Raw genomic sequence first — 20,925 nt, forward strand, 5'->3', positions numbered from 1 at the left:
AGTCCTCTGCCCAACAGTATAGAATGTAACAGAAGTAAATGCAACAGAAATGTATCTATAGAAAGAAAATTGCATGCTGTGTATAGCCTAGTTATATATGATTCTTACAACTTCTTGTAACACTCAACTGAAACTCTTAAATCACTTATCCCGGTATGGTATAAGTACAACACTTCTCAACACTTTGGTTTCTTTCCCTTTGACACTCCCATTCTCCATGTGCTGACCACACATTTGTTTCTCTGAAGGAATGCTTACATAGCTCCGACGTGCTGACTTCCTTGAAACCTCTTTCATTATATGGATGCTTAGATGAAGTACTGTTTAATATTGTGTGGCACCATTACCTAAGTTGCTGATGTCCTCAGTCAACATATGCCATGAGGAAATATGTCAGCACTGGGTAACAATTTGTTTCTGAGTGGTCATTGTTGTACTCTTATTGCTATTCCATCTGTTCTGACTGGGTAACTCAGGGATAGATCTCTGAGTTTTGGCACACCTGGATTTTTGAACAAGTGCTGGACATTCGTTGAACCACATTTAATATTGAGAAGTTTGCTGAGTTTTGCCAGCATATGCTAATTGAGTACTATACTTGGCTTATTGCTAGAGAATTTTATTAACTACATTTCCAATTTCTATCCAGTTCTTATCTTTGATCTTTTCTTCCCAAACTTTTCACACTTGTGTCCAGCAGTGGGTTTTCTAAATATGTCTATTATAAGTTCACTGGCTGTCAGAGATTTTGTTCAAATCTTATCACCATGATAAATTGTTAAGCCATATTTATACTTCTGTGATGGGTTCTCATTCTGCAGTTTTGACTATTGGTCGTGCTCTCAGAAAAGGCTATAAATTAGAGTATGACAAGTTTATGACCTGGTTTTCATTTTCAAAATGCATATCAGTTTGTGAAGGAAGAGGTTTATGGTATATGTAGAAGTAACATCTTTTAATATATAGATATCCTTTGTGAAGATTAGTTGATATGTACTGCTAGCTTTTCTGCTGGCATAATTAGTTGAATACTTATTTTGTATAATTATGTACCATTATTTCTTCTTTGTAATGTCTTGTGTAATTTCACTAAAAGGTACTCGTAATAGAGCAGAAGAATGAAGATGGAACGTGGCCAAGAGGTCCTTCCACTAATAAGTGAGTTTATTATTGTCATATTTAATTGTCAAATTTTTTCACTTTGTTTTAACAAGTTCTGAAAGAACATTTTGCTGAAACTGTCCAGTGTACCATTAATTTCAGGTATTTCATTGTGGCCTAAGCTCTTATGACAAATTAAAGCAAAGAGCACAAATTTCAAAAACACATCTGAGATCAGCTGAACTCAAGTTTTATTGCTGCTCAGAACAGAACATTTATTTTCTTTCAATTTGTTCTCTGTATTTGTGGATTGCTGCCATGGTTGCATTTATTGCTATGTTGAGTTGTTCCAAGAAAGTAGTGAGGGAGAAGCGTGGGTCTGTTCCCTTAACTGTTGCTGTTAACACTCAGGAAGTTGCTCAGGTGATTCATAAGAAATTGAGTTAATCAAGGGGTGGACTGCCACCATATCTCTGCCATATTGTGTCAAGGCAGATTCTCTTCCCTGAGTGTCTAATGGGCACTCATTTGTCATTCTTTCCTAGCTACAGATTACTAGATGTATTGAATACAGACCCTAAGTTTGCATGGTGAAATTATCTAGGTTCCTAATTCAATATTTAAATCACTGCATTGTCTTACTATGATTTTGATTCAGTTCAGTCAAAATTCAGCATACTTTCACTGGACATTCTTTTTTAGTTTGCAATAACCAAGATCTACCTCTGGGAGAATTATAGGAAGCTATCTTTTCTTCACTGATGATGGAGTAGGATAAATGAACACAAAAATATTTGAAGTAGATTGTCCTCTTTAATGAAAAGAAGCCAGTGCTGAGGTTAAATGCCCAGGCTTAGTGGTGTAAATAGAACATGGAACACCTGTTCCATTTCTGCGCTGATCATGACACTCTAAACAAGTCCCAAACAGAAAACAGCCAGGGAATTCCTAGAGGCATGGCACTCATCCACAGATTCTATCAACAAACACATCGACCTGGACCCAATATACCGGCCACTGCAGCGGACAGCTGGAACTGACAACCGGAACTTTCCACTTTGGGAAAGAGACTGACTGTCCATCCTATCTATGCCTCTCATAATTTTATACACTTCTATAGGTAGCCCCTCAACGCTCTAGCAAAAGCAATCCAATTTTGTCCAACTTCTCCTATAATCCAGGCAACATTCTGGTAAATAAAAATCTGAAAGAACTGTGGATGCTATAAATCAGAAACAAAAAGAGAAGTTACTGCAAAAACTCAGCAGGTCTGGCAGCATCTGTGAAGAGAAGTCAGAGTTAATGTTTCTGATCCGGTGAACCTTCCTCAGAGTTCTGAGGAAGAGTCACTGAATCCGAAAAGTTAACTCTGATTTCTCTTCAGATGCTGCCAGATCTGCTGAGCTTTTCCAGTAACTTCTCTTTTTATTTCTAACATACTGATAAACCTGTCTTGCACCCTCTCCAAAGCCTTCACATTTCTCCAGAATGTTGTGGCAACCAGAACTGTGCACAATACTCCAAATGTGGCCTATGTAGAGGCTTATTCAGTTACAACATAACTTGCCAACTTTGATAGTCAGTGCTCTGACCGATGAAGGCAAACATTCAGTATGTCACCTTTACTATCTTATCTACTTGTGATACCACATTCAGGGAGCTGTGGACTTGCATCCTAAGATCTGCCTGGATCCTGCCATTTACTGTATACTTTCATCTTGCTTTTGACCTCCCAAAATACATCACTTCTCACTTATGGAATGCTAAATAGAAGCAACAAAATATTGATAGAACACTAGTATGACCAATAGGAATAAGGTCGGTCGCATATGTAGAGCTGCCATAGTCTGAGGGGATGCTTCTCCAATCACAGTCTTTTCTCTCTTGTTTTTACTGCTCATTATCACAATAGTAAACCTAACAGTCATAAGCACAAATGAAAAAGGATTTATGATTGGAGGAACAACGAGAAATTAAGTGGCCGTGAGTGAGTCTGGGACTGTTGTCCAGGCCAGGGAAGACTTAATTGTTGGGACAGGCCAGATAGGAATCTGATGGAGAGGGACGCTTCAAGGATTTGGAGGGATCAGGTGGAGAAGAGTGCTGCAGGGGTTGGGAGATCGCAGAGGGAGGTTGAAAGAGATAGAGGAGGCTGCAAGAGCTGGAGAGAGGGGAATGGAAGCTGCTGAATGAAATTTTAAACGAGTGAAAGGAGTACTTAGGGAAGTGAAAGTGAAGAAAACTTGAATTCACTGTGGAAATGCATTTCTGGCAAATGAATGAGGAATCTCTAGCTTAAAGGATGGTATGTTCAGGAGTTACAATATGATGGGTGAAATGTTGTAGTTGCTGTCATAATGAACATTGTGTATTGCTAAAAGAAGTCATGTTTTATCATAAGTTTGCATTTATCATGACAATTCGCAAGCGTACCACATTAATTGGATAACCAACATTTATGCTATAAGCGTTGCAATATTCCCTCTAAGTTGTCTTGCTGTGCAGCTGTTGGGAAGCTCTATGCATGTCTGTTGGTGTACCAGTGAATGGGTTCCACTTGTGCAAACAGCTGCCAGGCTCAGGCCTCAGGTCCATGCAACAGCAATAAAAAGTACAAGGCACTTTGATGGGTGGCAGGTACTGATTGGTTGACAAATGGATTCCGATTGATAGAGGCACTGTCATGAAGATTGAAGCAGTTAATGATCGGTTAACTGCCATGCCTTGATTAAATTTTAAACCAGGTCGGTTGACTGTGATTAGTCGAGGTATTGCTCTGGGAAATGTATCAGCAAATGGCTGTCACCTATTTGTCTTGAATTGGAGCAGGTGCAGTGCATGTGCCTGTTCTCTCTGTCTCTAAAGAACAAGTCTCTATGTGTTAATATATGTAGCTTCCTTGCACATGCAAGTGTACCACACCTTGAATCTAACTGACAATCCTAAATAGGTTGTCAGCATAACAGCATGCTACTAACAGGATGCTGCCATCAAGTGAAAAAGACAAGTGAGTAAAAACTTGGATTGTATCAAACAGCATATCTCTGGCTTTTTGCAAGAAGCAAAGTGCAGACTGTACTCAACCAGCCTGTGCTGACCCATAGTGTCCAACATTAGATGTGGTTCCACAAATGAGCATCATTTACTGGATAATTTTGAAAATGCCAAGAAGTACTCTGACAATCGATTTAAGATCTTCAAGCTCACAGTCTGGAGCACTTGAATGTGCTGCAATCTAGATGTTAATATGCAGGATAATGTTTTTGCAGACAAAGTATATGTATGTAGCTTGCACCTGTTTCAACTCAACAAAATAGTTGACAACCATTTGTGGGTTCATTTTGCAGGAAACTGCTTTGACCAATCAGTCACAGTGATTACACTCCTTAAAGAAAATAGGCTGTCTGTCTTAATTTAGGGAGCCCCAAAGCGTGAAACACTCGCTACAACTACAAGTATTTGTTTAACCCCCACCCCCACACACACTTAGTTCTTTGGACCAAGATCATCCTAATTCTCATGAACTTCAGATCAATCACAGCCCTAGTCACAATGAGTTAGTACAACTAAATACTGGGACTTCAGTACAGCCCACTTTGTACATGAACATAAATACACACTTTGACTGTAAAATGAAGTTGTAGCCAAAATCCATAATAGATGCAAATTTTCATCTTATTAGTGGATGGAGTTATCTATACCAAAAGCCAAATATTCTTAATGAGAGATATCTGCAATAGTATCTAGCTAATTGAAATATTTTTAAGACTACAATTTAAATGTTGTTCCCAACAACTTCCTTTATTTGAAACTGTAAGCAGGCAACTTGAGGGCACTATTCAAATTGCAAAATAATACTTAAGTTAAGCCTCAACTTAATGGGTGTACTACAGTCCTTTCTGATTCAACCCAGGGCATTCATGGCAGTGCTTGGTCACTGGCTTTCCAATAGCTCTCAAGGCTTCTGCTTCCACTGGACAGCAGGCTGTACAAACTTCAGTTTCAAACTTGGTGCAGTGATTGACTGAAAGTTGTTGCGTTTTAACTTTTTCCAGGTCCCAATCCACAGCTTAATCGATGTTGTTGCATTCTGATCGGCCTTGATTATGCAAGGTTCCTTTCTGTTTGGCTCAAGGGATGCCTATTACTCTGAGATTGGTCTTGAGGGTGATGGACAGTGACTGAAATTGCCTCCCACCATCTCTTGATAGGTTCCCTTTGCCATTACACATAGGGCCACTCTTCTCATAGTTGGTATTGTAACTTTGCTTCCTTGACATGGTAAGGATTTTATGGTATTTTCTTTGCCCGTTTCTTTAGAATAGGATAATTATTCTGTCGGACCTTCATGATTGATACTGAGTTAATTGTCTCAGTTTTGCATAATTGGTGCAGGTTTCTCATTAATCCAAACATCTATCAAGGTATATTTGTTAGCTCTTGTTAAGCTACATTTCCTGTTTGTAGTTGTGGGTGCTTAGGATGACTGACTTCACAAAAGATAGCATTGTGGAAGAGCTGCTTATAATCTTAAAACTATATAAGACTAATGTAGAAGATCACAAAGTACAACTACAGACACATTAAAGATAAAGTCACCAGAAGGAGACCGTAGGGCTCTCTTGTGTGTGTGTGTGAGAGAGAGAGAGAGACAAAGTTGTTTAACCTTAGGGTCACCGTGCCTCAGGTGAAAGGAGGGGTTGAGAAGGACAGTCCTTGATGATAAGCTTAGATAAATTACAAGGCAGGTAATATAACATAGAACAGTACAGCACAGTACACACACTTCAGCTCATGATGTTGTGTCGAGCATTTATCTTAATCTAAGGTCAACTTCACCTACCCACCCCTCAATTTACTGCCATCCATGTGCTTATTCAGAAGTCACTTAAATGTCCTTAATGTCTCTGACACTACTACCACCATTGGCAATGCATTCCACTGACCCCCCACTCTCTGTGTAAAGAACCTACCTCTGACATCTCCCCTATATCTTCCTCCAGTGACCTTAAAATTATAACCCATCGTGACAACCATTTCTATCCGAGGGAAAAGTCTCTGGCTATCTACTCTGTGTATGCCTCTCATTACCTGTACACCTCTATCAAGTCACCTCTCCTCCTCTCCAGTGTGTAATACTTAAAACGTCATATAAAAAGTATATAAAAGGTTTTATCATGAGATACCCTTATGTATTCAGTTACTAAATAAAAGCCTGGAGGGTTATATAATTATAAAATTAAACAACACTACAGTGTTGTTTAACAACATCACAACAACAACTCTGAAAATAAAGAATACATCTAGTAAATGTAATTGTTTTAGAAGAGAATAGATGTAAATTAAAATAAAGATAATCTAGAAGACAGCAGCTATTTTCTTTCCCTCCCTGTGGTAAATCCTATCTAGCCTTCCTTCAGTATTGACAGGTTTTAGATAGATTTAACAAATTGAGAGGGTATGAATTGAAGGTTGCAAATTCTCGTGCTGTAAATCTGTACAATATAAATAAGCTAAACAGGGGCTTTTTGGTACTTGTTCTGAAATTAGCTTATTAGTATGTTCTGTTCAAAATAGTGTGGTGCATTTCTTTGAAGTGAATCACAAAAAGTCCAAGCATGAAAGTCTACATTGCTATGGTTAAGCAAACTAATACAATACTAGGTTAATGGATTAGTGTACTTTGATTAAATATGAAACATCAAATTGCCTGCTAGGCCTTCACTGCTAAGTATCACTGCCATACCTGGAGCAGTTGTTTCGGCGTAATAGGCCCAGTTCTAAGTTTTGAGTCCGGTTTGAAACCCCCCAGCCTCAGTGGGCTTATGGCAGCGATGACATTGGTGGAGGCAAAATGGTCCGAAGAATGACAGCGGCATAGCTCCAGGTCATGGCTGGGCCTGGGTACCAGACAGTAGAGATGGTGGCATTCCGGCTGAGGCAGTGTGTGAGGACTCAGGACATCTTAAGTGTCATAGACTGAGGGATGGACTTTCTGGCAGCAAAGACTCATGATGGAGGCGGGGGAGTGAATTGGTCATTTCCTTTTTCTTTTGGATGTTCCTTTTATTTCTGCTTCTGTTTTTAATTTGGTCTTTTGCTCAGTAAAACGGCGTTGGTGACTGGCAATTTTGTACCCTTTTCACTGTACTCCTGTACTCAAGTACCCATGAGAATTAAATCTAAATCTTATGTTGGCTACTGCTCCTATGTTATAAATGTAAATTTGCTGTTACTGCTGCTGGTTTTTCATGCTGTGAGTTGAGCTCACATTTGGCTAGATGGCAAGAGTAGGATGTAGATTAATGCCAATACCAAGGGTTCAGTTTTCATGTTAGCCCCCATGAAGTAGTTCTTAGGGGCTGACATTCTTACCTTGTGTCATAGCGAAAACATGGCAAAACTGTGATTAGCAGCAACCTGCAGTCATTGAGAGGGAGGCAGAGCGATTCTGCATACTTAATACTCTGTAGACCTCTATTGGTGGAGCAGTAATACTGCACTAACTCTAACAAAAATGAAGCATGCCACAGTAGCCAAGCTTGGTTTGCAGATATTTTCCAATAATTCTGTTCAGAAATTATTCATCTCTGGGGCAGGTGGGACTTGAAACCATGTCATCTAGCTCGGAAATGGGGATGCTACCACTGTTTCACAAGGACCATTTAATGTTCTTTTCACATCTGCCTTGCAGCTCCCCAAAATTTATATCTATTCTATATACCATCAGCTCATAGGGCAGTTATTTTTAATCAACCTGTTCAGACAATTCATGATATAACTCAGGGGTAGGTGGGACTTAAACGTGGTAAAAACAATGAATGCAGATGCTGGAAACCAGATTCTGGATTAGTGGTGCTGGAAGAGCATAGCAGTTCAGGCAGCATCTGAGGAGCAGTAAAATTGACATTTCGGGCAAAAGTCCTTCATCAGGAATACAGGCCTGAAGGATGGAGAGATAAGTGAGAGGAGGGTGGGGATGGGGAGAAAGTAGCATAGAGTACAATAGGTGAGTGGGGGAGGTGATGAAGGTGATAGGTCGGGGTGGAGGGTGTAGTGGATAGGTGGAAAAGAAGATAGGCAGGTAGGACAGGTCAGGAGGGCAGTGCTGAGCTGGAAGTTTGGAACTGGGGTGAGATGGGGGAAGGGGAAATGAGGAAACTGCTGAAGTCCACATTGCTGCCCTGGGGTTGAAGTGTTCCGAGGCAGAAGATGAGGCATTCTTCCTCCAGGCGTCTGGTGGTGATGGAGCGGCGGTGAAGGAGGCCCAGGACCTCCATGTCCTCGGCAGAGTGGGAGGGAGAGTTGAAATGTTGGGCCACAGGGCGGTGTGGTTGATTGGTGCGGGTGTCCCAGAGATGTTCCCTAAAGTGCTCTGCTAGGAGGCGTCCAGTCTCCCCAATGTAGAGGAGACCGCATCGGGAGCAACGGATACAATGTGATATTGGTGGATGTGCAGGTAAAACTTTGATGGATGTGGAAGGCTCCTTTAGGGCCTTGGATGGAGGTGAGGGGAGGAGGTGTGGGCGCAGGTTTTGCAATTCCTGCGGTGGCAGGGGAAGGTGCCAGGATGGGAGGGTGGGTTGTTGGGGGGCGTGAACCTGACCAGGCAGTCACGGAGGGGACGGTCTTTGCGGAAGGCGGAAAGGGTGGGGAGGGAAATATATCACTGGTGGTGGGGTCTGTTTGGAGGTGGCGGAAATGTCGGCGGATGATTTGGTTTATGTGAAGGTTGGTAGGGTGGAAGGTGAGCACCAGGGGCGTTCTGTCCTTGTTACGGTTGGAGGGGTGGGGGTCTGAGGGCAGAGGTGCGGGATATGGACGAGATGCGTTGGAGGGCATCTTTAACCACTTGGGAAGGGAAATTGCAGTCTCTAAAGAAGGAGGCCATCTGGTGTGTTCTGTGGTGGAACTGGTCCTCCTGGGAGCAGATACGGCGGAGGCGGAGGAATTGGGACTATGGGATGGCATTTTTGCAGGAGGTAGGGTGGGAAGAGGTGTAATCCAGGTAGCTGTGGGAGTTGGTTAGTAAAAAATGTCAGTATCAAGTTGGTCGCCATTAATGGAGATGGAGAGGTCCAGGAAGGGGAGGGAGGTATCAGAGATGGTCCAGGTAAATCTCAGGTCAGGATGGAATGTGTTGGTGAAGTTGATGAATTGCTCAACCTCCTCGTGAGAGCACGAGGTGGCGCCAATGCAGTCATCAATGTAGCGGAGGAAGAGGTGGGGACTGGTGCCGGTGTAATTATGGAAGATCGACTGTTCTACGTAGCCAACAAAGAGAGAGGCATAGCTGGGGCTCATACGGGTGCCCATGGCTACCCCTTTGGTCTGGAGGAAGTGGGAGGATTGGACCTCCTGGCCCAGAGGTGTGCTTTGACTATGAGACCTGAAGAAGGGCTCATGCCTGAAACGTCGATTCTCCTGCTCCTTGGATGCTGCCTGACCTGCTGCACTTTTCCAGCAACACATTTTCAGCTCTGTACTACGAGACCCTCAACCTGGTTGGTATGTTTGATTTTTAGTCCTTGATTCTAATCTGTTGGTTTTTTTTGCAAAAGCAATCTAATTCCTTGCATTGTGTTCTGAGAAGGCTTTGTTTTAAAAAAAAGTCAACCTTTAATTTTTGGATTAATGATTGCTGTCCTCATTTGGTCAACGTTTGACCACTGTTGTGATGTCTTTTGCTGTGTAGTAATATTTAGCTGGTTCAGAGTTTGTGCATAAACACAACTCCAATTTAACTTTTATTTTTCATCAATCAAATAACTTTATTAAACTCTGTGATTTGTTTAATAGATATTTTGACAGCAGTGGCTCTGTAACACGTTTATCTCAGAGTCAATAGGTTTTGGGTTCAAGGCCCATTCCAGCATCAAGATTTAGATTGACAATCCTGTGCATAATCTGAGGAAATGCTGCCCTGGATGAGATGTTAAACTAAGGACCCATCTACTCTTGCACAAAACATCCCATGGGACTCTTTTGAAGATTTGGGGGTGTTATCCACGGGTTCTGGTCAATATTTATACTTTAAAATAATTTTGCAGCCGATATCTATTGTTATTTGTCGGAACTTATAGTACACAAAAAGGCAGCCACATTTTCTATATTGCAGCAGCATTTCATTGTCTGTAAAGCTGTTCAGGACATCCTGAGGTCATGAAAGGTGCTGTATAAATTCTAGTTTATTTCCCTTGATCACAGTTTTGTTTGCGTCCCTGATCATGCTCTCACAACCTTCCTTTCCGTTCTCTTTGCTCATTTAGAGCCAGATCAGCTGAGTATTAATAATTAGTGTACTTGCAGTTTCTGTAGAGTATTTTAAAATGCTTGTACTTTGGGATGGATGTAATTTTAAATTGTGCAAGTGTGCAGAATCCTAAATGTGGCAGACTATATTGAGAGATTTTAAATAGTTGTTTTTGTTTTGACTGTATTTTACTGCACTGAGATATCTTGAGCAGATGGATTAAACATGTTCAATTTAAATTGTGGCCATCGCATGCTATTTCTAAGCACAAATTCAACATTCCTGTCTTATGTGAGAAGTTTTTGATGAGCTAACATTTCTCAGCAAATAAAGCCAGCCAACAGTCAATCTGTAAACTGATTCAATATTATAAATTTTGCTGTATGCAACTGCTGGTAGTGGGCGATAACATCTGGAGCTTGAGTGCGTGGTTTCATTTTACTGGAATGCAAAGTCCCTTGCATGTTAGCTAGCCATTAGCTTTGGATATTCTTTGTGACTGTATGCTATTCAAAAGGAATTTATACGTATTTGTCAAATAATGTCTGTCTTGCTTCTCTCACTCCAAATGCAAGTCAAAATTCAGGCAATTGCTGTCTTGTGCAGCCTACTAACCAAACCATGGAAAAGAACATTCGTGCATTTCTTATTAACTAACCAACATTTTTGATGCATTACTATTTTGCATCATGTTAACCCTAATAAGGTGTCATTCCTTAGGTTGTTAGCTGGTGCATATCTATGTCCTGTCACCTCTGTGGAATATATTTAACTCATTTGAAATGAAACCAAAATAGTGCTCTGAATTGGGCAGTAACAATATTGTTGTATAAGTGTTACCATTTGAGTTTTGGACAGTTGTAAAAATAAAACTTTGGAATGGAATTTTCACTGAAGTTAACTTGTTTTTCATCATAATTTGCTTTATTGCCATAAACATTAAATTTAGGTACTAATTGAAGTGAGTGAAATTCAAGTTTCTGCAAAACATAGACATTGTGATAACAAAGAGGATCCTGAAGAAACTCAGCAGATGCTTGCATCTGTGGAGAGATTTACAGTTAACATTTCAAGTCTAATATAACTTCATAACTGTAAAATGATCAACATTGTTGATAAATCCATTTTCAATTGTATAAATCACTTTGTTGGGTTGCAATTTTTAAGAATGCTCCTTGACATTTTTAATTATAGATCATGGTGGTTCATTACAGATTTTGCACTCAGTGAACACAAATTAATTTGAGTGGCAGCTCAGTATGAATGAGAATTTTTTTAAATGAGAGAGTACTTTATAGTCACCAAATATATCCTGATACTTTTAACTCTTATTCTGAATGCTGTGATTTCTCCATCTGTCTTTGATATTTCCTTTATCTCAGGATAGATTTGCTGCTCTATTTAATACTGAGGGCAGTGAGAACTCTCTGACTCAGTATAAGTAACTTTTTTTTGTATACCTGGAGCACCAAAACACGGAGTTTGCAAGGATTGTCCTTTTGTAAAACATTTGATAGGTACTGTTTGTAGCTGGCTAACAGTGCATTCAGCACAGAATAGATTTTTCCTGCACAATGTTAATAATTGAACTATAGAAATGAGGAAATCCAGCAAAAGCAATCCTCTCCATATCAGGCAGTATCTGAAGAGAGGAAAAAGGGGTCTAACATTTCAGGTCAGTGACAGTTAATCAGAATTAAGATTCCTAATCTGCACTTTTATCACTGCTCAACTGTAGTATCTGGCCTCGTGGATTTGATTCAGTTCCATTTCGGTATGCAAAGGTAAATACAGAGGAACCTCGATTATCCAAAGGACATGGGCAGGAAGTATTTTGTTCGAACAATCGAATGCCAGATTAAATAATTTAGCCAAGCATCGGGACCTTGCCGGATAATCCGAAATTCGGTTAATCTAATGCCGGATAATTGAGGTTCCTCTGTATTAGCAAAGCTCCTCCCGGTTCCTGTTCCGTGACTCTGCGCACAACCTGTATATTTGGTGTTGCTACTTCGGTTAGGGTGGGTTTTATGCCAGAACAAATGGCCTTGTGAGGAGAAAGAGGGACATGGGAGCAACAACAAATTTAATAAAACATCCAAAGGTGTTTTTCAGGAGCATTACAAAACAAAGTATGAAACCAAACTGCATAATGAGGTAATCGGTCATCTGGTTATAGGCTTGATTAAAGTGGGAGATTTTAAGGAGCGTGTCAAAAGATGATTAAAAACCAAAGTATTCTAGAATTCAGGGCCTAAGCAACTAAAGGCATGACCACCAAGAGTAAAGTTATGCTCACGAAGCCAGAATTCGAATAGTGCAACGATCTTTGAGTGGTTTTGGATTAAAGAAAGTTACAGAAATGCGAGGTCATGTAGGGATTTGAAAATAAATGAGAATTGTAAATTCAAGACCTTGCTTGACGTGGAGCAATGCAGGTCAGTGAACACAGGAGTGATAGAGGAATAAGGTTTGCTGCATGTTACAATGTGGAGACCAGAGCTTTGGCTGATTTCGGGTAGCAATTGGGAGACAAGCTGGAACAAGTTGAAATAGTTGAGCCCAGAGGTAATTTTTTTTCGGGAGAGGATGGAGTTGGTAGCTAAGCAGTGGAATTTGGAGAGGCCAGCAAAAGCAGTGGCTGCATGGGAGAAATCTGGTATGGAAACACAGTTAAATGCTGGTATGGAAAGGAAAATGTCATTAGAAAAGCGTACCAGATGGATTTCTCATATAATAGAGCATTTAAAATCGTTATAATATTAAAACTGGACTTGGAAATAGCATAGAGTCATAGAGGTGTACAGTACGGAAGCAGACTCTTCGGTCCAACTTGTCCATGCCAACCAGATATCCTAACCTAATCTAGTCCCATTTGCTAGCACTTGGCCCATATCCCTCTAATCCCTTCCTATTCATATGCTCAACCAGATGCATTTTAAATGCTATTATTCTCCCAGCCTCCACCATTTCCACTGTCAGCTCATTCCATGTATGCACTAGCCTCTGTGAAAAAGTAGTCCCTTAGGTCCTTTTTATATCTTTCACTCTAAACCTATGCCCTGTGGTTTAGAACTCTTCCCCCCCCCCACCCCCCCTCAACCAGTATCACCACCTTCCCCCTCCCACACCAGGGAAAAGAGCTTTTCTATTAATCCTATCCATGCACCTCATGATTTTATAAACCTCTATAAAGTCACCCCTCAGTCTCTGACACTCCCAGAAAAACAGCCACAGACTACTCAAGCTTTCCCTCTAGCTCAAATCATCCAACCCTGGCAACATTCCTGTAAATCTTTTCTGAACCCTTCCAAGTTTGCAAAATGTCCAGATTACAGCGGAGGAAGTGCTGGATGTCTTGAAATGGTAAATGGTGGATAAATCCCCAGGACCTGGTCAGGTGTACCTGAGAACTCAGTGAGAACCTAGAGAAGTGATTGCTGGGCCTCTTGCTGAGATAGTTGTATCGTCGAGAGTCACAGGTGAGGTGCTGGAAGACTGGAGGTTGGCAAACGTGGTGCCACTGTTTAAGAAAGGTGGTAAAGACAAGCCAGGGAACTATAGACTGGTGAGCCTGACCTCAGTGGTGGGCAAATTGTTGGAGGGAATCCTGAGGGACAGGATGCACATGGATTGGAAAGGCAAGGACTGATTTGGGATAGTCAACATGGCTTTGTGCGTGGGATATTATGTCTCTCAAACTTGATTGAGTTTTTTGAAAAAGTAACAAAGAAGATTGATGAGGGCAGCGCAGTAGATGTGATCTATATGGACTTCAGTAAGGCGTTCGACAAGGTTCCCCATGGGTGACTGATTAGCAAGGTTAGATCTCACGGAATTCAGGGAGAACTAGCCATTTGGATACAGAACTAGCTCAAAGGTAGAAGACAGAGGGTGGTGGTGGAGGATTGTTTTTCAGACTGGAGGCCTGTGACCAGTGGAGTGTTACAAGGATCGGTGCTGGGTCCTCTACTTTTTGTCATTTACATAAATGATTTGGATGCGAGCATAAGAGGTACAATTAGTAAGTTTGCAGATGACACCAAAATTGGAGGTGTACTGTGGACAGCGAAGAGGTTTACCTCAGATTACAACAGGATCTGGGCCAGTGGGCTGAGAAGTGGCAGATGGAGTTTAATTCAGATAAATGCGAGGTGCTGCATTTTGGGAAAGCAAATTTTAGCAGGACTTATACACTTAATGGTAAGGTCCTAGGGAGCGTTGCTGAACAAAAAGACCTTGGAGTGCAGGTTCATAGCTCCTTGAAAGTGGAGTCGCAGGTCAATAGCATAGTGAAGAAGGTGTTTGGTATGCTTTCCTTTATTGGTCAGAGTATTGAGTACAGGAGTTGGGAGGTCATATTGTTGGAATATTGTGTGCAATTCTGGTCTCTTTCCTATCGGAAAGATGTTGCGAAACTTGAAAGGGTTCAGAAAAGATTTACAAGGATGTTGCCAGGGTTGGAGGATTTGAGCTACAGGGAGAGGCAGAACAGGCTGGGCTGTTTTCCCTGGACCGTCAGAGGCTGAGGGGTGACCTTATAGAGCTTTACAAAATTGAGAGGCATGGATAGGATAAATCAGCAAAGTCTTTTCCCTGGGGTCGGGGAGTCCAGAACTAGAGGGCATAGGTTTAGGGTGAATGGGGAAAGATATAAAAGAGACCTAAGGGGCAACCTTTTCACACAGAGGGTGGTATGTGTATGGAATGAGCTGCCAGAAGATGTGGTGGAGGCTGGTACAATTGCAACATTTAAGGGGCATTTGGATGGGAATGAATAGGAAGGGTTTGGAGGGATATGGGCCAGGTGTTGGCAGGTGGGACTAGATTGGGTTGGGATATCTGGTCAGCATGGACAGGTTGGACCGAAGGGTCTGTTTCTATGCTGTACATCTCTATGACTCTATCCTTCCAATGGGAAGGAGACCAAAATTGCATGCAACATTCCAAAAGTGGCCTAACCAATGTCCTGTACAGCCGCAGTGTCTATGTCTTGTCCTAATAAGCAATGTTAAACCCCAAATATCTGGGGTTTTTTTTAAAACCTGAGATTTGTCGCTGTGCCATTGAAATGTGAACATGGTGCACTTCATTTCTAATCTCCACTTTATTTCTAATTTCCAACTAATGTGTGTAATAAGAGGAATAAGTTTATTTTTTAAAAATCCAAAGTGCTGGAAAGAGCAATGTGTCGTATGTTTGGCTTTACCTCTGGCTCCTCAGTGCTATATCATACTTTCAACCACAGTTGGGAGCAGGTGCCAGTGCAGAGGTCTACCTTTAATGCATGTTAATTGTGCTGCTTGCAGTCATTTGCTTTACCAAAAAGCAGGAATTGTCTGTCAAATGTCAGATGCATCTACATCTGCTCTGTAGTGTGGAAGTTTGAACTGAACAAGAGAACGGAGATTCCATGAAGAGTAAATATTGTCTATAATGTTAGGATAGGATAGGTCCTGAGCGGAAGGAACTTGGCAGTAGGGAAAGAAAGGTAGAAAGTTTGGGGGAGAACATTCAAGAGGAGGAAATCAAATAAATAGGAGGAATGGGAAAATATGTGATTGAAGCAATGATTCAGCAGAGATGCAGTAGAATATGTTTGAAGTATAACATTGTTTTAAAAAAAAGGCGACAGAATGTAAATTTACTGGTAGAAAAGGTTAACAAGAAATCTATTATAACTGAAAAAAAACATGAAATTGTGAAACAAAGAAAAATTTGTTTCCAGTGGTTGGTAAATTAGTAACATGGGTGTTGACTGATTCTCATCAATGATATCTCTATCTCAGTACTTCTCAAATTTTTTTGTTTTGTGATCCCATTTTGAGACTTGAAAATTGATTCTACCCCTACTCTGAGAACTGAGACATCAGTAGTCAGGAAAGAGAGAGCTGAGAGAATGGGTGATCTGTGGGAATGCAATTGTTATATCTTGGTCAGAACTCCACAGTGGAGATTGTGGCTTCAGAGGTTAAGACTCCAAAATTTCAGCTCGTGGTTCCACTTGAGGTCCCCACTTTGGGTATCAAGTTCTTAGTGTTCTTCATCCAGCCTGGCTTGTTTATTTCAATGCATGGTACCTTTTATCTTTTGTATGCGTAATCCTTAAAGAGAGCAATTTGTGAAAAGATGGCACAAAAGGTATCTTCATGTTCACTACCTGGTCACACACATGGGCGGCTTAGAGGAGGCATAGATGAAGCAAAAAGGACATTTTAAATGATTTGACATATTACTTGTATGAGCTCTGAGTTCTTTATTACAAGTCATATACAGACAGTAATAATGTTTTAAAATAGATTAATGAAATATTGTATTTGCAAAGAAAGGATACCAGAGCGGTGAATGGAATTAGAATAGACAGCTCCAGTTGAATGCATAACTTGTTTTCTAAGTGTAACAAACAGCAAAGAGGGGAGAGAAAAGGCACAGAACTAAAAGTCACAAAGATGATCAAATAGAGAAGCCAAGTAGGGTTAAACAAAATGATAAACACAATTTCAGTTCCTTTGAAATTTGGTACATTCACAGTAGTGATAGGACAGAAATGCAAAATGTGGGAACAAATGGTCAGAACTGATAAGGTCTTAGTCAACATGTGGATGTTCTGCAAGTTACCGTTCATAAAGAGGAGTAGAGGGTCGTCATTTAGATGACATGTTTGCAGTGAAATTTTATTACGATTCGCTTTTATAAAAGGGAGTGTACGTTGTGACATTTTGTATTAGGCCAGAGCTTATGCTCACTATCAACTTTCAGAATCATTTGTACAAAATAAATTGAAAGAGCAGACAGTTTTTTTTTTAAGAAGTTAAAAAGCAGTAATACTTCACAATTCAACTTAGTGAAAATGAGCAACTTAGTGAACTTGTATTTTATAATCCACTTATTCAAACAGTCGCAGAATTAGTGATGGGTATTTGTTCTGTCATTTTCAATCACTGAATAGTTATGTTCATCTTGCATTAGCTTACAGAAATTCAATGAGTGATAGTAAGAAAGCTGTCCCCTAATATATTTCCAAACGTTATTTAAGGGCATTGGCCAATGTGCTTTCGATTATATTCGAACATTAATGCTTTTAACATGTAGAATCCATTTGCCAACCAGATCCTGAGTATCATGGTGAAAATTAGATTTTTCACCCACTTTTATGACCAAATTTTATAATTTCATTATTTTTCAAGGTCTCCAAGTGCTTCAAATTTTTCAACATTGCCAAAGGTTTCCCCTTCAGCTCTATCCAATAATTATAGCAGCTTCAACAACAGAAAGTAAGTAGTGTCTCTTCAGAACTGTTTGTAGATATGTCTGCATGCACTTTTAAAAATATATTTTGGTTTGTGAATGCAATGGCACTGACTTTTGGATTGGTTTTGATCACTAACTTGACAGTAGGATAGTTGATGCTCATGTCATCTATTTTGATATTGAGTGTTTATAATCAGTGCAATCAATGTATTGTTGGAATGTGACAGGACAGATTTTGTTGCAACTTGTGATAGGTAATCCTGCTTTGGAGAATGTCATTGTCGGCCCAAAGATGTATGGTGTGGAAAGAAACTGGATCTGGTCTTGGAAAGCTTTCCTTATTGCAATTGCTTCCTGGTTGGAGATTGAGGGATTTTGAAGCTGTCATGATGATGCTCAAAAAACTGAGCTGCAATTAACTACACTTCTGTGTTCTGTGTGCAAATGAGGAATATTTCCTTTGAAATTCCATTTAAACTGTTATGACTCACTGAGTAACAAACATTATTCTTGATCTGTTTTGGCATGTCTGCTTGGTGATGTCTTTTCCTTGATGTATGCAATCAGGTAATACAAAAGGCTCCCATTTCTGTTTATTTAGACAGTTGTGTTTCGGGATTACAGATATTCCAAGAACTAAAATGTTTCCTAAATGCAAATCCTGTCATTGATGTATTTGTATTGTTGAGTAGGAGAAAGAGAAGTGTAAACATTTTGGAGGAAAATAAAATAAGGAAATGGAAAAGTGGAACTAGTGTACTTAGTACAATTTTGGTAGTACAGACTCAGTGGCCAAAGGGCTTCTTCTGTGCTCTGATTTTAAGAATCTGTGAATTTGAAAGGCTAAATTAATTCAATAAAGAGTCTGCTTTAATTTGCATAGATTTATTCTTCACTTGTGACTGTTACTCTACCTATATGACCTGATTGAATGCTGATAGATTTATGATATCAGTAGCTGCTGTTCTATTCAATGAATTATTTTGGTATTAAAGAAGTAAGTTCCTTGACTGAAACAAAGATAAAATGTTGGAGAAACTCAACAGGTCTGGAAGCATCTGTGGAGAAAGAAGTACACTTAACATTTCAAGTCTGACATGACTCTTTTTAGAACTGAGGGTTTGAAAAAGGGAGAAGGAGGAGCAATGAGACAGATGACACAGAGGTTTATTTAAAACTTAAAGGGGTTGCTAATAACAGTGAAAGAGAAATAGAGGTATAAAATAGGTCTAAGAGCAAAGTAAACAAGGTGTAAACAAGACCAGGTTGGAAGGATGGTAGAGGAGAAATGTAAGAAAATGGTGGATAAATATCATGAAATCGTGCTCTGAAGTTGTGGAATTCAGTATTGTCTCGTAGCAGCTGTAAACTGCTTAGGCAGAAAATGAGGTCGTGTTTCTTAGGCTTGACTTGTGCTTTGGAATGCTGCAGGAGGCCCAAGAAAGAAATGATATCTTGAGAGCAGTCAGCAATTGGACGGTTAGGATCATTCCAATGGGCAAAGCACAGTCATCCAGTCTGTGTTTGGTCTCGCCAGTGTAAAGGTGATCACATTGTGAGCAGCAAATTGGAGAAGACCAGATTCTGAGGAAGACAAATAAAATGCTGTTTCACCTGAAGGTTGTGTTTCGGGCCATGAGGAGGTGGGAGGTGAATGGGCATATGTTACACCTTCTGCAATTGCATTGGATAGTGCCATGGTGGGGTGAGGAAATGTTGGGAGTGAAGGAGAAGTGGACAAGCATGCCACAGAGAAAATGAACCCTATAGCCCAAGATGATATATGAATGCAGAGACTAGTGGGTTGGAAGTGAAGGGAGACGATGGCCTAGTGCTATTATCGCTGGACTGTTAATCCAGAGACCCAGACAACATTCTGAGGGCCTGGATTCGAATCCTGCTATGTCGGATGGTGAAACTTGAATTCAATAAATATCTGGAGTTGAGAATCTAATGATAATCATGAATCCATTGTCAATTTTTGAAAAGACCCATCTCATTCACTAGTGTCCTTTAGAGAAGGAAACTGCCATCCTTACTTGGTCTGGCTTACATGTGACTCGAGACCCACAGCAATGCAGTTGACTCTTAACTGTCCTCTGGACCATTAGGAACGGGCAACGGCAGCAATGACCACATCCTGTGAATGAATAAAGGAAAGAAATTGAGGATGGGGGATTCCTGTAGTTCTGGGAAGGAGGGGAAGGTGTGGGGCCTGAAGTGCACATGATGGGTCAGATAAAGTAGAGGGCCCTGTCAACAGCACTAGGAGAATCCTGAGTTGAGGAAAGGTACCGCAATGGATGGTAACGTAATCAAAACAGATCTAGTGAAGAAAATTGAGTTTTGGAATGGAATTCTTGCAAGAAATAAGGTATGAGGAAGGTAACTTTGGGAGTCAGTGGACAGTCTATCTCCAGAAGGGAAAACGGGGAAGTCAAGAAAGGGGAAGAAAGAGTTAGAGATGGACTGAGTGGAGAGCAGGGAGCAGCACCATTGACATAGTTGATGTAACACAGCAAGAGCTGTGGATGGGGGCTCCCCCAAGTAGGACTGGAACAAGAAATGTTCCCCACAGTTCTTTGATTGCTTTGGCAATGTTGTAAATCTGGCAATTGAATTATGGCATGTTATAATTGAGTACAGTGAAATCTTGAAGGCATCCTGCCTTCAAGAAATACTTGTCTTTTTAATAGCCTCTGTTAAATGCCTGTCAGAAAATCCAGTTACTTTAATTCAGTAGCGTGGTGCAGGCTGAAGGAAATTAATGAATGTGGAGTAAAGTCATCAAAAATTAATGAGGTTAGATAAATGCAGCAAAATGTTGATGCAAGAGAAGTGATTGCAAGAGAGAGCCTATAAGTAGATATGAAAAAAAACTGATATATTATAAACAGCACAGCAGACTTATTTAAAAGCAAGTTATGATCAGCTATGATCATTTATTTGATGGACAGTCATATATTGATAATTGAAACATGCCTAGTGTTACACCCATTGGTGTTGCCTAACACCAGTGAAGATGTCATCCAAGTATTCGAGCAGATCCGTAGAGTAATCAAATGTGTGTAGCATAATCATCCATAGAAAACCATGCGAACAATTGTCTTCCTTTGAATTTGGCTGGAGCTTTCAGTATAATTGATAGCTTTTAAATTAATCTTTGCTTCCATAGGTTTAGAAGCTACCCATATAACAGCGATAACTTAATTGAATTAATCAGATGTCATATTAAAGTGATGCACTGTCCCAATTGCAATTGTAGAATACTACTGGACTTTAGATAGTCAAAAAATAATGTTTAAGTGTAATTATAAATT

At 40.3% G+C, this 20,925-nt stretch overlaps 1 protein-coding gene across 4 annotated transcripts in view; it reads left to right on the forward strand.

Annotated features, from left to right (window-relative positions):
- usp15 (ubiquitin specific peptidase 15) overlaps nucleotides 1-20,925 on the forward strand; it is a 115,262-nt gene that overhangs the window by 51,246 nt on the left and 43,091 nt on the right. For 3 of the 4 annotated variants that reach the window (XM_043709977.2, XM_043709980.2, XM_043709979.2), the window contains 2 exons: nucleotides 1,097-1,158; nucleotides 17,542-17,628. In XM_043709977.2, the coding sequence (XP_043565912.2) occupies nucleotides 1,097-1,158; nucleotides 17,542-17,628 (149 nt within the window). The remainder of the gene's footprint in view (nucleotides 1-1,096; nucleotides 1,159-17,541; nucleotides 17,629-20,925) is intronic. The other variant, XM_043709978.2, reaches the window with a different exon arrangement.

This window comes from Chiloscyllium plagiosum, unplaced genomic scaffold (genome assembly GCF_037043375.1).
Source record: "Chiloscyllium plagiosum isolate Xiang-an unplaced genomic scaffold, Cpla_swu_hap1 HiC_scaffold_19, whole genome shotgun sequence".
Classification (NCBI taxonomy): Eukaryota; Metazoa; Chordata; class Chondrichthyes; order Orectolobiformes; family Hemiscylliidae; genus Chiloscyllium; species Chiloscyllium plagiosum.